Source organism: Rhinichthys klamathensis, unplaced genomic scaffold (genome assembly GCF_029890125.1).
Source record: "Rhinichthys klamathensis goyatoka isolate OS25496 unplaced genomic scaffold, OSU_Roscu_1.1 h1tg000430l_1, whole genome shotgun sequence".
NCBI lineage: Eukaryota > Metazoa > Chordata > Actinopteri > Cypriniformes > Leuciscidae > Rhinichthys > Rhinichthys klamathensis.
Window position 1 is genome coordinate 1035917 of NW_026606926.1, and position 16653 is coordinate 1052569.

The 16653-nt window shown below is 36.7% G+C and overlaps 1 protein-coding gene across 5 annotated transcripts in view; it reads left to right on the forward strand.

Annotated features, from left to right (window-relative positions):
• The window catches only part of chchd3a (coiled-coil-helix-coiled-coil-helix domain containing 3a), a 69841-nt gene that overhangs the window by 9519 nt on the left and 43669 nt on the right, over positions 1-16653 (forward strand). For all 5 annotated transcript variants that reach the window (XM_056235737.1, XM_056235738.1, XM_056235739.1 and 2 more), the window contains 2 exons: positions 3712-3805; positions 15462-15642. In XM_056235737.1, coding sequence (XP_056091712.1) covers positions 3712-3805; positions 15462-15642 — 275 coding nt within the window. The remainder of the gene's footprint in view (positions 1-3711; positions 3806-15461; positions 15643-16653) is intronic.

The following is a 16653-nucleotide window of genomic DNA, read 5'->3' on the forward strand; positions in this document are numbered from 1 at the left end:
TTAAGCCTGATGGAAAAGAAAAGAAAAAAAAAGAACGAGTGTGAGGACTACATTTTTCTTTTTTGAGAAGCTGAGAACAGGGGGTCTCATTCACTAACCGTGTGTAGGCATGTATTTGTGCATACAATCTGTTTTTGAATCATTCATGCTACTTTCCTGATTAAATCAATAAGTTTACACTTAAATGTAATTTAAATTTGGGATAAAATTTAGATCCAACTGAAACCACACATATACCAAAATGACACTATTCCAGTTGCCTTATATAATGAATATGTATATTTAAGTAATTTTTTTTTTTACATATTTCATAATATATAAATACAATACATATATTTGTATATTATATTATTATTATATACTGTAATATATTTTATTTATAATATAACATAAAATATATCTATAAAAATATAACTAATAATATATAACTTTATTTATTGATTTATTTAATAAGTGACCCTACAATAAGTCTTTACTGGAATTGTTACATGAAAAAGTGTTGCTTTTACGTACACACTTACACACACATACACACTTACACACACATACATATATATATATATATATATATATATATATATATATATATATATATATATTAACAATATGCTCTAATGATCCTTTGTGTTGTTTGGGGAAACCGTTATATAGAAAAATCGGATCGCCCTGTTTTACAGGTGGAGATCAGATGTGTTACCCGTGAAGAATCTCTGTTATTACATCATATCTTTAATTTGATGGTACTGTATCTAGTGGGATTGAGGTTAAACAGCACCTGTCTGCCTGTATCCATTACACTACCCTGCTGTTTGATAAATGTTCTGCCAGCGTCCGCAATTAATTTTGTTTCCCTCTTCGGCATTGTCACGGTAACAGGAAGATTTCTCATTAGTCTTGAAGGAGGTTGGTGTAAGTGATAACTTTTAAGTGTTTCTCTCCCAACAGGTTTCCTCTCTTGGCTTTACAGTCTCAAATTGTTTCTAAAATGAACATTGTTACGCAACCGAACCATATGGCGCCTTACTGACTGCTCCTTCCGGCGGCTGCTTATAAAACATCACTTTAAACTACTGACAGCCACTACGTCTTCTTTTCCTGAATATATTAAAATGCTTTTTTCGAATATTACCTTTCATGCAGTGTGTTATATAGATGTTTGTGAATGTAAAAGGTCTGCAAAGTGCATGACAAATAAAGTAATTGTCTCCTAAAAGAAATAATCGATTCTGAGCTGCCAAACGAGTCGTCAGCAATTCCACTCTACGTAACAATGCGATAAATTTGCATAATGTCAGCCTATGTTCTTCATTGGCTTTCCGGGAACAAATGTCTACTTTGACCCGCCCTCAAACATTGTAGTTGTCGCTGAGGCCGAGAAGAGTGTGTTGTCGAGATGTGGATAAGACTATTTTCAGCATATCCACTTTGCATGCACTTCCACTTCCACTTCCACTTCCACTTGAAATAAATCCAGGAAAAAATGTCCCGGAACAAATGTCTGCTTTGACCCGCCCTCAAACATTGTAGTTGTCGCTGAGGCCGAGAAGAGTGTGTTGTCGAGATGTCGATAAGAATATTTTCAGCATATCCACTTTGCATGCACTTCAAGTGGAAGTGGAAGTAGTCTTATCGAACATAGTCTTATTGAAAAGTCTTATCGACATCTCGACAACACAAACTTTTCCAAAGTGGAAGTGCATGCAAAGTGGATATGCTGAAAATAGTCTTATCGACATCTCGATAACACACTCTTCTCGGCCTCAGCGACAACTACAATGTTTGAGGGCGGGCGGGTCAAAGTAGACATTTGTTCCCGGAAAGCCAATGAAGAAATAGGCTGACATCATGCAAATTTATCACAATGTTACGTAGAGTGGAATTGCTGACGACTCGTTTGGCAGCTCAGAATCGATTATTTCTTTTAGAAGACAACTACTTTATTTGTCATGCACTTTGCAGACCTTTTACATTCCCTCGCCCTCAAACATTGTAGTTGTCGCTGAGGCCGCGAAGAGTTTGTGTTGTCGAAATGTCGATAAGACTATTTTCAGCATATCCACTTTGCATGCACTTCAAAAGTATGAGGACGCGGTGGAATTGATATGGAAAAAAAACTACACCATCGTTTCTGCTCATATCACCGTGTATACAAGGGCTGAGGAAGCCTGAAATTCAGATATGGTAATAGGCGTTTCTGTAGAGAAGTTAACCGATCAAGGAAGATGGAGGCGGGAACCGGCGAAATTTGTTGGAGACATCCAAAACAAAATTAGGAGCCTTTAAAATGGCATAGAAATAAGGGAAGAAATAAAGAAATACATATAAGAGTTGTTGACAATGTTTTCAATGTTTTAAAAAAATCTATTAAATTCTCCGATGTGGGGGACCGGAAACTAAAGTCTCACTTAGTACGTCACGAAAGTTTTGTTTATTATTATTTAGATTTATTATTATTTTATATTTTTTTTTTTTACATTTTATTCTATTCACTCCAAATTAGAGACTATCTCTATTCTAGTCATCTTTAATATTTAGAGTATGTCTGCAAGAATATGTTTTTCTCTCATATATTGTGTATCAAATCTTGATTACCATAGTTAGTACTTTTATTTACTATGGGGAAAGTTAAGACATTTGTGCTTTGTTCATTGAGGTTTTTCTTTAGGTAAATGATCCATCACTTGCCTACTTGGTGAATAATAAATACTTCATTTCAAAAGTACTTAATGTTAAAGATAAAATGATCTTATTATTGAAGTAAAACCTCATATACTTCCTTTTAGACTTTGCCATCCATGAAAGACTTGACTTGGATTTGTGACAAAAGATTTGACTTGGACGTGTCTGTGAGGAATGATTGCTTTAGTACTTTTATTTATTTATATATTTATTTTTAGACCAAATGCTGGTTGTTTACACAAACGGTAAGCCTGTATCTCCATCTGTAACACTTGGACTTCCTGTCATGCATTAGCTCCAGGCCTCTGCAGTGCTGTTGTACTGCTGCTTTTTTCGCCTGCAGGCTATGAGTTTGTCCGTTTTATATCTCTGCTGTGCTTTCACGGACAATTAGCCATCCAGATAAAGAACAGGACACACACTGACATGTTTGACTGTGACAGTGTTGATATCAACACTAAGTTGTGAGAAGTGTAGCTTTGATTTGTGTGTTTGAAAGTGTTTTTTTGTTGTTTTTTTTGCTTTGCCTCATAAGGCAGAGATGTCTTGAGGGCTCAAAATAATATCCTACCTCACTATATTGCTTACAAACTTCTATACAAACAAGTACAAACTGCCTCAAAGAAACTTCAGTCACACTTTAGGGTCCAATTCGAACTATTAACTATGACTTTTGCCTTGATAAACCCCTAATTACTGCTTATTAATAGTTAGTAAGGTAATTAAGTATTGGGTAGGATTAGCGATGTAGAAAATGGTCATGCAGAATAAGGCATTATTAATATGTGCTTTATAAGTACTAATAAATAGCCAATATCCTAGTAATATGCATGCTAATAAGCAACTAGTTAATAGTGAGAATTGGACCCTAAACTAAAATGTTACGGAAGCTTTAAGTGTACAATAAAATATTCAACTCAAGGCATTTCATTTTTTATGACCTATGACATGCAACAACAAAATCAAACACTCAGGAGTAAGTGTATTAGCAGTAGCTCAGCATCTAATGTGTATGTTTTGTCTTCTGTTTAGTGGATGAGTTTGAACTGAGAAGGAAGATCTCTGAAGAGCTGGAGAAAGGCCTGGGGGAAGAGAGGAGAAAGGCACAAGAGGAACTCAACCAGCGGTGACTATCAGTGCACACATTTACTCTACCAACAGTCACTAAAAGAGCTCAGATCACCTGTCTGAAATTGGTGTCTTTAGAAAGTATTGAACAGAGTACCCAGTTTTGAAAATGTCTGCTATGGACTACTTGCACTGAGCTTTGTGATGCACTTCCGGTTTGAAATGGCACAACTTGTTTATTTTCAGTTATGTATATTTACCTAGTTGACTGAATGCCACTTATAAAAACTCAAAAATCTGGACATTTTCAGAGACAGGAGAAACTCAATGGAACACAAAGTTTTAATCCAACACAAGTCATTATTTCAACACAGGGTGTCAGTGCTCATCTAAGCAAGTGACCGATGCTGTAATGTGTGAGACCTGATGAATAACATAAGTACAAAAATTTATTTATTCTTATGAAATATTTAAAAGACTGGAATAAGAGCACCAACGCACACAAGCAATCCTATTTACCAGTCAAATTCATTTAAAAATGTAACCTCAACAGGCATGAAATATAATCAGTAAGAGAGAAACACTGTTAATGAGAAGACGAGCACTGGTCTGTTGCCGGTTAATATTCATCAGATTCAAGATAATTCATGTTAACGCAGAGAACATGATTCATTGTTTTAATCAATTGACATCCATAAAACGTAGTAATAATCTGCGTTCTCATGAGTAACTGTCTATAATGAAGGTACGCTGAACGCTGTTACTGTAAACTCCTGAGTAAGTAATAAGTAGAACGTGAAAGTAGTTGTGCAAGTAGTCCATTTAGGTCTTTTGTTGAACCTTATGTGTTTGATTTCTTGTACCGGTACTTTTTTTTTTTTTACTTTAAAAAATAAATGAATAAATAAAATGATTAGAAATTAGCATATACATATCCACTTTGAATGCAGGCGAAATGTATGATAAAAACAAATAAATTATAATAAATTATAGAAAATTTCATTTAGGTGGCACTTTATTTTGATGGTCCACTTCAGACACTCTCCTAACTATAAGTAACTTTGCAACTACATGTCAACTAACACTCAAAATTTCTGTTTAAGCGTTAATGAAATTAGTCGTTTGGCACATCCCTAGTTACTACACCATATAACAACACGTGAATAAACATGAAAATTATTGAATATTGGCCTGAATAATATTATACAGGTCCTTCTAAAAAAATTAGCATATTGTGATAAAGTTCATTATTTTCCATAATGTAATGATAAAAATTAAACTTTCATATATTTTAGATTCATTGCACACCAACTGAAATATTTCAGGTCTTTTATTGTTTTAATACTGATGATTTTGGCATACAGCTCATGAAAACCCAAAATTCCTGTCTCAAAAAATTAGCATATTTCATCCGACCAATAAAAGAAGTGTTTTTAATACAAAAAAAAGTCAACCTTCAAATAATTATGTTCAGTTATGCACTCAATAGTCAATACTTGGTCGGGAATCCTTTTGCAGAAATGACTGCTTCAATGCGGCGTGGCATGGAGGCAATCAGCCTGTGGCACTGCTGAGGTGTTATGGAGGCCCAGGATGCTTCGATAGCGGCCTTAAGCTCATCCAGAGTGTTGGGTCTTGCGTCTCTCAACTTTCTCTTCACAATATCCCACAGATTCTCTATGGGGTTAAGGTCAGGAGAGTTGGCAGGCCAATTGAGCACAGTAATACCATGGTCAGTAAACCATTTACCAGTGGTTTTGGCACTGTGAGCAGGTTGCCAGGTCGTGTTGAAAAATGAAATCTTCATCTCCATAAAGCTTTTCAGCAGATGGAAGCATGAAGTGCTCCAAAATCTCCTGATAGCTAGCTGCATTGACCCTGCCCTTGATAAAACACAGTGGACCAACAACAGCAGCTGACATGGCACCCCAGACCATCACTGACTGTGGGTACTTGACACTGGACTTCAGGCATTTTGGCATTTCCTTCTCCCCAGTCTTCCTCCAGACTCTGGCACCTTGATTTCCGAATGACATGCAAAACTGAGCAACAGTCCAGTGCTGCTTCTCTGTAGCCCAGGTCAGGCGCTTCTGCCGCTGTTTCTGGTTCAAAAGTGGCTTGACCTGGGGAATGTGGCACCTGTAGCCCATTTCCTGCACACGCCTGTGCACGGTGGCTCTGGATGTTTCTACTCCAGACTCAGTCCACTGCTTCCGCTGGTCCCCCAAGGTCTGGAATCGGTCCTTCTCCACAATCTTCCTCAGGGTCCGGTCACCTCTGCTCGTTGTGCAGCGTTTTTTGCCACACTTTTTCCTTCCCACAGACTTCCCACTGAGGTGCCTTGATACAGCACTCTGGGAACAGCCTATTTGTTCAGAAATTTCTTTCTGTCTTACCCTCTTGCTTGAGGGTGTCAATGATGGCCTTCTGGACAGCAGTCAGGTCGGCAGTCTTACCCATGATTGCGGTTTTGAGTAATGAAACAGGCTGGGGGTTTTTAAAAGCCTCAGGAATCTTTTGCAGGTGTTTAGAGTTAATTAATTGATTCAGATGATTATGTTAATAGCTCGTTTAGAGACCCTTTTCATGATATGCAAATTTTTTGAGACAGGAATTTTGGGTTTTCATGAGCTGTATGCCAAAATCATCAGTATTAAAACAATAAAAGACCTGAAATATTTCAGTTGGTGTGCAATGAATCTAAAATATATGAAAGTTTAATTTTTATCATTGCATTGTGGAAAATAATGAACTTTATAACATTATGCTAATTTTTGGAGAAGGACCTGTATACAAGCTAATATCAACATCAACGCGATTAGCATTTCAAGTTATTAAGCACGAAATCCATAGAAAAAACGTGTTGTAGCAATGGTGTTCAAGCGAAACAAAAGTTTCTCTTTCATTCATGCACCGTAGATACATGAACATAAACATCAGCACCTCTTTAAATGAAACTAAAAATGAGCCCAGTCTAGTTCAAGTTAGGTTTTAAAAAATGTAGAACATAATTTATTCAAAACATTTGTTCTCCTTTGACTTAACATTAGATTTTCATTTTTCTATGGGGATGGGGAGAAATGCATCCTCCACAATGTTCAAATGAAACCTATGCCACGGCCCGGGCGAAGTTTATGAGCTGAGGTACAAACTCTTGATTAATTCAGTACAAGACCGAGAAGCTGTGCGTTAATGAGAATTTTGTCTTATCAACAGTCAAACTGGGGCACAGACCTGTCTGTGCTTTGTCTGCATCCATTTGCCTCTTTTTCTTAGCACATTTTTTCATATTTCTTTCTCTTTTTTGTGAAAGCAATTAATCATGCATGAAAGCGAGGGAGTGGGAGTCAGGGTGGAGTTAATTTCTTCATATATGATGATCTATTAGCTTCAACCGGTGAGGGCTTAGTTTTCCATTTTTGTCCTGTTCTCTGTCTGTGAGTTGGTGGCTGTACTGTGACATTCATTTTGCCTTTAATATCTCTGCATCATGTGCGGTCATCTTTTTCCAAACCTTTTAGTTGCACCACCACGCTTTACTTCTATAAAGTTCAAGTTCCTTAACTACTCACTCCATTTTATTCATCTAAAGCTTGTGATGGATGTGCCAGCTTTGAGTCTCACGTCCTTGTCAACGCCGGTACCTCTTATACTGTTATTCTCAACAAGGCCAACACTCTGACCTGCAGAAATTACTATTGACAGGAAGTTTATTTTCTGTTGGCTATAAAAGTAAATTTAAGGGCACGGTGTGTTGTTTTACAGCATTGTTGTTGAGGCAACTCAGGAAAAGTGCTCCATCCTATCGCCCAGGCAACGCCATTAAGGGAAAGTAGGCGCTTTATTGACCATGATGTCATGCTTGGAAGGACAGAATCAATATTGTCCTTAATGTTGTCTTCCATTTAGCTTTCTCCAACTCCCATTTCTTCTTTCATTCCTCTTTCAGTCTCCCCTAGAATGTGTTGTTTTAAAAGTGCCCTTACGAGATTGCAGGATTGAATGAATGAAATTAGCCTCTGGCTTTGGGTTTGAAGACCTTATATTGGCAATCTCCAACCTCGCCTTCAGGTGGACCATTGTTGTGTGCTTTCTTCATTGTTGTATTTCTCTGTTTCCCGATTCAGTCAGTTAGATTGGTGAACAGCTGGTTAACTAATCTGATTTTCTTTTGTTTTGCTTTGCCTTGCTTTAGCTTTTGCTTTGCTGTTTGTTTTTGGTTATGGTTTTGTTTGTTTTATCTTTTGGTTTGGTTATGGGTTGTTGTTTTTTTGCTTTTTTTTTATTCTTTTTTTTTTTTTTTTATTATTTCCCCATGTTTTCAGTACTGATTCTTTTGACTTCACTTACATTACAGGTGGGCTGTATTTCCACATTTACCATGAGTTAAATCTGCATGCGATGCTCAAGTGCCATTTAGAAGAGCAGAATTGCGGAGATGAATCCGCTGGTAGATTTGTCAGACCTTGCCAACTTAATTTTGCAGTGACCTTTAATCTAGCTGCCTTCAGGGCAGTGGGCGGTTCATTAAAGACACATATAAGGTGTGATTATATGTGAAGTACACATTGCTTCACTTCTTTCACAGTGTTTACATGTCTTTTTGCTTTATTTCTTCACAGCTACTTAACTAGTGTGTCTGAACGTGTGTGTCAGTCTTAGGTAGGGGCAGTAATGGCTACCATTTATTAGCACTAGCACGGTGCTGGCCTTCCATGATGCGCTATTTCTGATAAACCTTGCACTCACATACACACCTCAGTATTCATCTACTTATACTTTTTCTATTTCTGATTAAAATATAACTGATAAGACAGATATATTGTTATAAGTGTGTATCATGATGTAAAATGTGTTTTGTATTGTGGGGCCATTCGTTTTAGCTTGAGAGTGTGAATATATGTTATTAAATGTAGGAGGTTAAGGATCAGAAAACTACATAGTTTCAAAAAGGATTTGTGGGTGGGTTTGTCTGAACGACTGCTAGATGGAGCACAATAGAGTGAAACAGAATGCAGGGTTCTCAGGATGTGTTTTTTTTAAAGTCATTTAAACCTTTTAAAAGTATTTCTTAAGTTGTTTAAAATGTAATGCTCAGAGTGCAAGATGCTTAGAAAAATAGTGCGAGTGAGTGACTCAACAAACACCAAATGCGTCTGTCTGTAGAGCTTTAGCAGCAAAAATATCAAAACAAAAAATAAATGAATGCATCTAGATAAAATCTAGTTGACCTCACTATTCGTTAAACATCGCATGTGTATGGATAAACTGCAGAAGATGCTCTGTCTGTGTTTGTGTTTCTGCTGCAGTGGCTTGTGTATGAGGTCCTTTGCGGGCCTTTCTAATGGGAGATTTGCAGCAGGCACTGGAGCAGAACCGTTCTGCAGATCAGAAGCACAGACTGGGCTTGGCTGACCTGTGCAATGCTGCATCAGCAGAAAGGCCTCAGCTCTTAGCCACGCAGAGACTCGCTGAGGATTACACACAGTCCTCAGGGACACAGACAGAGACAGGGTGCATCTTAGGGCATGAACCCATTCTCAACACCTCTGACCTCACCTCAAACAACAGCTCATTCTCCTCTGCTCATTACAGCTTGCTTGCTTTTATTATTATTATTTTTATTTAGCCATTTATTTATTTGGCCGTTTGTTTTTTATTAATTTGGATTTTTATTTTATTTACACATTTATTTATTCAGCTAATTATTTAGTTAGTCAACCAGGGAGTGGAACTTTTGGAACTGTTTTTTATTATTATTTTTGCTCTGAAATTATATACACCCGTTATGTGTGTTTATATGTACAGCAGTTAAAGTGTAACTTTGGCGATTTTCAACCCGCTTTGTATTGTTACATGTCTATAGTAAACAGTATGTAAATTAAATGTTTACTCGTTCTCCGTGTTTCCTGGACTGAGAAATTCACGTTTTTTGCGTGATTCGGCAAACTTTTGACAGCTTTGTGAAAACTACAGATTATATTTTCACATTTTTGTATCCCCGCCCACGGACGGTTGAATCGACAAAGGGTTATTAACAGAACAGTTATTGTAAGGGTAGGTTTATCACTGAACATTGTATTGTACTTTGTCTACTCAGCTTTATGGCAACAGCTTTCTTACTTGTACACGACAGCATTTTGCTTCGGAGGTTTGGTGGAACTGACAGAACGGCAGTTCTTTAAGTTTTTTTCCCTGGAGCTGGACAAAAAAACGTGAGTTTCTCGGTCTAGGTAATAGAGAATGAGTAAACATTGTTCATTTGCATATACTACCAACCTTGTAACAACACAATTCTAAAACACAGTATTCGTCGTCATCCAGTTTGAAATGTTGACTACGAAAAAGGAGCCTTTTCAGATTTTCTGTAGCCGTGTTCTCTCCATATTTTCAATTCTTTGCAGCCTTTAGCCACAGCCTATACAACTTGGTGGATCCTTCACTGGAAACCGAAAGTAACTCACTCCCGCTAAACGTTTACTCTTTTAAATTCTTGTACTCTTTAACAATACAAGCCATTTTTTCTGTTTTCTCTAGTAAGAAAAAAAAAATCCGCCTTTCTACTGTGTAGGCAAGTTTTATTGAAACCCCATTTTGCCAGCAGGGAAGTACCCATTTAAAGAGATATTTAACCTAAAAATTAAATATCATGTGTTTTCAAACCTTAATTTTTGAAGAATGTCTTGGCCAGCTCAAAAGACTTATCAACAAATCATGCATCACTACTTATCTCATAAACACCAGAAAGACGGCAAGTGCAAATGTCAAGGTTATCAGTGAAGATTTTATTAGGGAATTTCAGTGTGTTCCTCATGTAAAGCTATCGTAGTGACTTCAGATGACTTGAAATATAATTACATATGGACTACTTTTATAGTGCTTTTTAGTTATTGTGGAGCTTTCTAGCCTCACTCACTCACATTATAATAAAGAAGTGGCAAGTATATTGCAGAAGAAAGAAGTCCTAACATGAATGTGAGCTTCATTTTTGCCTGAACTATCTCTTCAATATGCATATTAATAAATGCATTAGTGCATGCATGAGGATACAGAACCACATGTTAAATTCACTCATTGTCACAGTCCACCCTGCAGCTCTCGCACACACTCTATCATTTCACAGCTGAAATGCAGGCGTATGTTCCCTCTCCCCAGAGGCATGGGTGCCTGTGTGTTTGTTTTCATTTCATCCATGTCACTGTGTGACTTAATCACCATTTGCTTTATTTATTCGTCTCTTTTCTATTCCAACTTCAGGATGAGGATTGGCTTTTCATATGTTAAAAATGATCTAACAAAAATTGTAATCTCCAAAAAAAAGTTCCTGCACTGAATCCATCAGAGTGCACAGCCAAAGCTCCACTACTGCCCAAGACAAATTATGTAATTAAAGCAACAGACGCACAGCTTTGCGTTTATTCATTATTTGACAATTACAGCATCAGTCTCTAAGAGTTTTCCTAGGGGAAGAAATCCCCCCCAAGTGAGAGCTGTAAAGGAACAGCCACATGACTGTGGGGTGGTGCGGTGGTGGGCGGTGGGGGGGTCATGAAATATTCAAACCCTACATTCTTGCACATTATTTTGCCTCATTAATAATGCATGGCTCCTTTAAATGCTATCGAAGAGGGAAACATTCTATAACTTTAGTACGGGCGTGTCAGAATCCGTTTTGTCCCGAATACACGATTTAAATTGCAGGAGAGAGCCGACAGATGGAGTGATGGCGGAGGGGAATGAGATCACCTCCTGCAGGTGTACAGAGGTGTGCGTTTTTAAAGGATGGTAAATTATAGCGAACCCTTAAACGTACAGAACAAGTCTCTAAGCAAACGGCATTTCTGTACAGCGTTTTAAGCTTTGAATCGAGGGGTTTGTGCATGGATACCGTGTAACATCAAACAACCATAGAACTCTGAAGAATAGCCGAATAGTTCAGGTACTGTCTGGCTGACATTATCAAAGCATAGTTTATTTATAGCAATGGAGAGAGTGAGATAGGTTCCTGAAATATAGCTTGAATTATTTAGAAACTTTTTGGTTTGCCGTTATTTGATTTTAAGGTCACGGTCTCTCTCAATGGGCCTTTTCATTGGAAGTTGCTCAGGATATTTGGAAGCTTGAAAGTGGTTTCTTCAAGTCTTTCCAATCAAAGGGTGGTACAGCTCATTTATTTTAGCTCTGATGAACGCATCTTCATCAATGTGGTGTTCTCTTCCTGTCATTAAATATTTATCTGCCTATTTCTAAGATTTAGTATTGCTATAGTATGGCTTTACAGGTCCTCAACTACCTGCATTAATCATGGATAAGGAAGGAAATAGTGGTGTTGTTTTGCAGTGCGGTTTTGTGCACATAGGTATCGTAATTGCAGCCTATAATTTTTTTTTTCTTTTTTGAGATGAACATAATTGTATTTGAGTGGCCTGTGTTTTTGCCCTGCAAGCGACACCATTGTGCTCACTTGACGCTTTTGGCCTATTTTTAGTACTGGAAGATGGGATAAACACACACAATACCAGAGAGGGAAGTAATGATGGATGTGTTGTGCTGATATGTGTTCAGTTCAGTAGACTGAGACTGGACATGGCTGGAGTCGCTCACACTTTTCTCAGGAGAACAAAATGCTCAATGATGTGTGTATTCACACAACAGGACGACACCAAATATTTATTTTTATTTTTGTCTTTATTTATTCTTGTTTGGTTGTAAGTAAAATGGTGCATGCAAAACTAGTAGATGTTAATCATAAATCATAGTTTTATGTTGCCCTCTGGCACATTCCATGAATATAGTACTCTCAATGGTCTGAAGACCCTTACAACCTGGCAACATAATGAGTAAATATTCAAATTTTCTGAAATATTTTTATTTTTGTGGAATCGTTTTAAAAAATGACATGGCTTATACAAAATGAAAAGGAACATATACCTGTATAATATTTAGTTGCATCTCTTGAGATTGACCATCAATATTTTGAGAAGGTTAAGCACTCCCACCACCTTCAATGACCATTACTTGAAAAATAATTTAAAACATACTTCATTTGTTTAATTTGTTTTTTGTGGAATTGCTTCTTTTTGTTGTTGTTGTTGAAGACTAACCCTTTGTGCTTCCCCAGTATCTTGGTTTCTTCGTATTTTTCAAACTTTTGTGGAACTTTGAGCACATCTTTGGAAATCTCACATGCTTGTTTGTGTTCGTTTCGGTAACATTTATAATTATACACTCCCTTATTGCCCTTTTCGCTTCGGTTTCTTTCTTCTTCTTTTTTTACATGGCTGCTGTTTGATTGAAAACACAGCATCGCAGATTACAGTTTGTATCTTGCCTGAGTTTACTTTACAAATCAAACCTCCTGCTTGATGGTGCAGCTGAGGTTGCTAGGCAACTGTGAGAACCGGATGACAGCTCATAAAGTCTCTCAACATTCTTGCTCAAAATTCCAAATAGCTCCGCAGGATTATCTCGAAAACATCAAAGATTCTTTACAGCCACACACCTATTAAACAACTTCAAATGAGGCACCATATTTAAAATCTCACTTGATTTAAGGGAGCGCTTTTCTTCCTTGAGGCTGGTCTTTTTTACCATATTCATCCCAAGCTGTGAATAAAAGCAGTTTTGTGTGCTTAACTTTTTTTAATCATATTGAGATTTTTAAGAACTTGTTAGTAATATGTTTCACAATAAAAAAAGTTTAATCTAGAGAAATTAATCATACCAATGCGCAAATTGAACTCACTAATTTATTTAAAAAAAATTACATATTAATATGAATATTAACTAATTAAAGTGAAACAATGGCATGCAGCCTTCAATTTTTTCTTAATTAAATTACTGGCATAGTCTTCAGTGCATGATTATTATATATAATGCATTAATAGTTATTCAGTGCTGTCTGAGTTTGACTGAGATGCAGGCCTGTAATTAAAATTAGCTGTACGGTTTTTCTTTTTCAGGGCTAATGTTGTTCATTTTTGATTGTAGAAGGCTTATTAAAGCTCTTAAAATTATCCAGCCAAGAACATTGAGTGCTTTTCCTTTTTTGTTGTCAATATTGTTGTGTAATTTATTATCAGCAACAGAATAGACAGTGGCAGGCCTATTAGGCAGCGTTTACACTACAAGCTTAATGATCCAATATTTTTACTTATTTTTGTTTATTTGTATTGTAGTATAGCAGCCACCTATTTGGTTTCAGGAATATTAGTTTTGCAATCAATCAACCAGTCAGTCCAACCAGCCAACCAAACAGCCAGTCAACCAACAACCAGTCAATCAAACAAACAACCAGTCAGTCAATCAATCAGTCAACCAGTCCAGTCAATCAATCAGTCCAATCAGTCAATCAATCAATCAGTCAATCAGCCAATAAAAAAAAATCTAATAATTTTGACTTTGTATTGAGGTACCAGTACTATTGATATTCCTAGTATGTAGTATATGAAGAGTTTGGTTCCAAAATGCGATAAACGCCATTTAAAAAAAAAAAATTAGTTACTGCAATAATCAGTATTGTATCTGGTTGGTATTGAAAAGTCAATGTTTAATTTTAAGTAAAATGCGATATCCGCCGTGTTATTCTGTCATGTTTTCTCCCTTTCTTTCCAAACCGCGACAAACGCCAGTCTCCCTTCTCTGCAGAATGCGATATATCCGCTCAACCAATCACAACGCACCATTCCACGCAATGTAAACAGTAACGGCAGCGCCTTAAATACGCCCGGCTTCCTAGTTTTTCTTATCTATTTTGTACTTTTCGATCAACAAACAAACAAAAAAATGAACAATTTTGACGGCATTGATGAACCTGTGGTTGTTTCTGCGGTGGGTAAGAAACGTAAGGCATCGAAATCGAATCATTTACGTGAGGAGATTAAGAAGATGAGGCACTCGAGAGGAGGAAAAATGTTTTCAATCTTCTTTACAGGTCTATTTTGAACAGTTTTACACATATTTTATAATAATGCAATGGATTTATAGTATGCACAAGACAACAAATTCAGTGTATAAAATGAATGTGATTTTAATTCATTGTTTAAAACTTGAAGCATAACTCTGGCATTATTCAACCCATAGCCCTGTTGAGCAAGGTCACTGTGAGCTATTGATAGCTATTCCTTTACCTATCAATAGCTTGTGGTGACCTTGCTCAACAGGGCTATGGGTTGAATAAAAATCTTTTAAAAAATCTTATAGGCCTAAACAAGTGATATAAAATTGATGCTGTAATATGTTTTTGTCTGTGAAAACTTACTAAAAATATTATACTAATAAACTTACGTTGTTGTGTATTTTCAACAGTTTCAATACGAAAAAAAAAAAACCTTTTATATTGATTCAATGGATTAATTGCATTTTGAATTTAAAAAAAAAATGGATTTATTGCATTTTGGGGGAAAAAAAAATCCGTTTTTATAATAAATCTTTGAAAATCAAAACTTGGATTTTAATTTGTGTTATTATGACCTACAAATGCTATGTGGAAGTTTGAAACAGAAAATAGTGGTTTTCATCTTTCCACTTTCTTGGTAAAGAAAACACATTTTTACTCAAATTAATCTAAATGGATTTATTGCGTTTTGGAACCAAACTCTTCATATGTTATAAAACAGGCTGTTTAATTTGAAATAAAAGCTATTTGAATTGCAGTGATGTAGACCAGAAGATGCATCTGATGTTTTCGGTGTTCTGTGCTGCATTACGTTTAGGCTGGAGAAGGAAAGGTCCCGGGCTCATGCACAGGCCCAAGCAGAAGCTCAAGCCCTGGTAAAGGATGAGGTGAGCAGAATCCTTGCATTAGAGAAAGCCAGTGCAGAGGAGAGCATCCAGAAGGCCATACTGAGAGAAAGATTCACCGCTGAGGATGAAAGACTACAAACTCAGATATATGTGAGTAAATCATCAAACACAAAACTGCATGACTATGTTCTAAACAGCTAAGCACTTATGCTTTGTTCACACTGCACATAAATCTGATTTCCAAAACTTTAGGAGTGAAGTGATGAAATCTGATATGTTTGTTCAGACAGTGTAGTCAATATCCAGTCCATCAACATTGGTTGCTGTAGTGATGACTTAAGTGCCAAGAGACATAAGAGTGCAACTGTCATTGAGGAAAGACAGACAGCAGAAGTGTCAGAGGCGTAATTGCATTTAAACATTCATCCAAATGCTATGTTTGACACTACTCACTCATTTACCGTTCATTACACAGTGACTGCCACATATAAATGAGAAACTACTGTGCATATGACATTATAATCACATGACACTGTGTCCTGCATGTAAAAAAGTATTTGGAAACTCGATCTGACTGGATTCCGTTTACATGTAAGCGTTTGGAAGATGCTTTTTAATTACTTTTATTTGCTAGCACCATGCTCTACTACTTGAGCTAAAGGAAGAAAATGTCTTATTGTTTTTTTTGTTTGCTTTTTGCTGTTCAGTGTACAAACAACTAAACAGATTTAAGTCAGCTATGAAAAAATAAATAAAAAAAATCACATTTTTGCTGCCTGTCTGAACAAAGCCTTAGAGTAATTCGCCTTTCAGGATAGACCTCTGCTTTTTAAATAATGCTGCCTCACAGGAAGTCATTTCATGTAAATTTAGCTCGGCACTGTTTCTCAACCTGGCATCGAGAGCAGTGTGTGTGTGTGTGTGTGTGTGTGTGTGTTTTTTGTATTTGCTTTATTTAACACTGCATTAAAAATATAGCAGCCTCTAAAGTCATTCTTCTCAGAGTAACCAAACAGGTACGAACATCATTTCACTACAGTATGGACGATAAGGTTAAGTAAAACATTAAGGGATGTCCGGAAATATTTCAAAGAATTGTGTTCCCGTTTTCCAATACAATTATGCAGTTCCAACTTCATTGTTCCCTAAATCAGTGGTTCT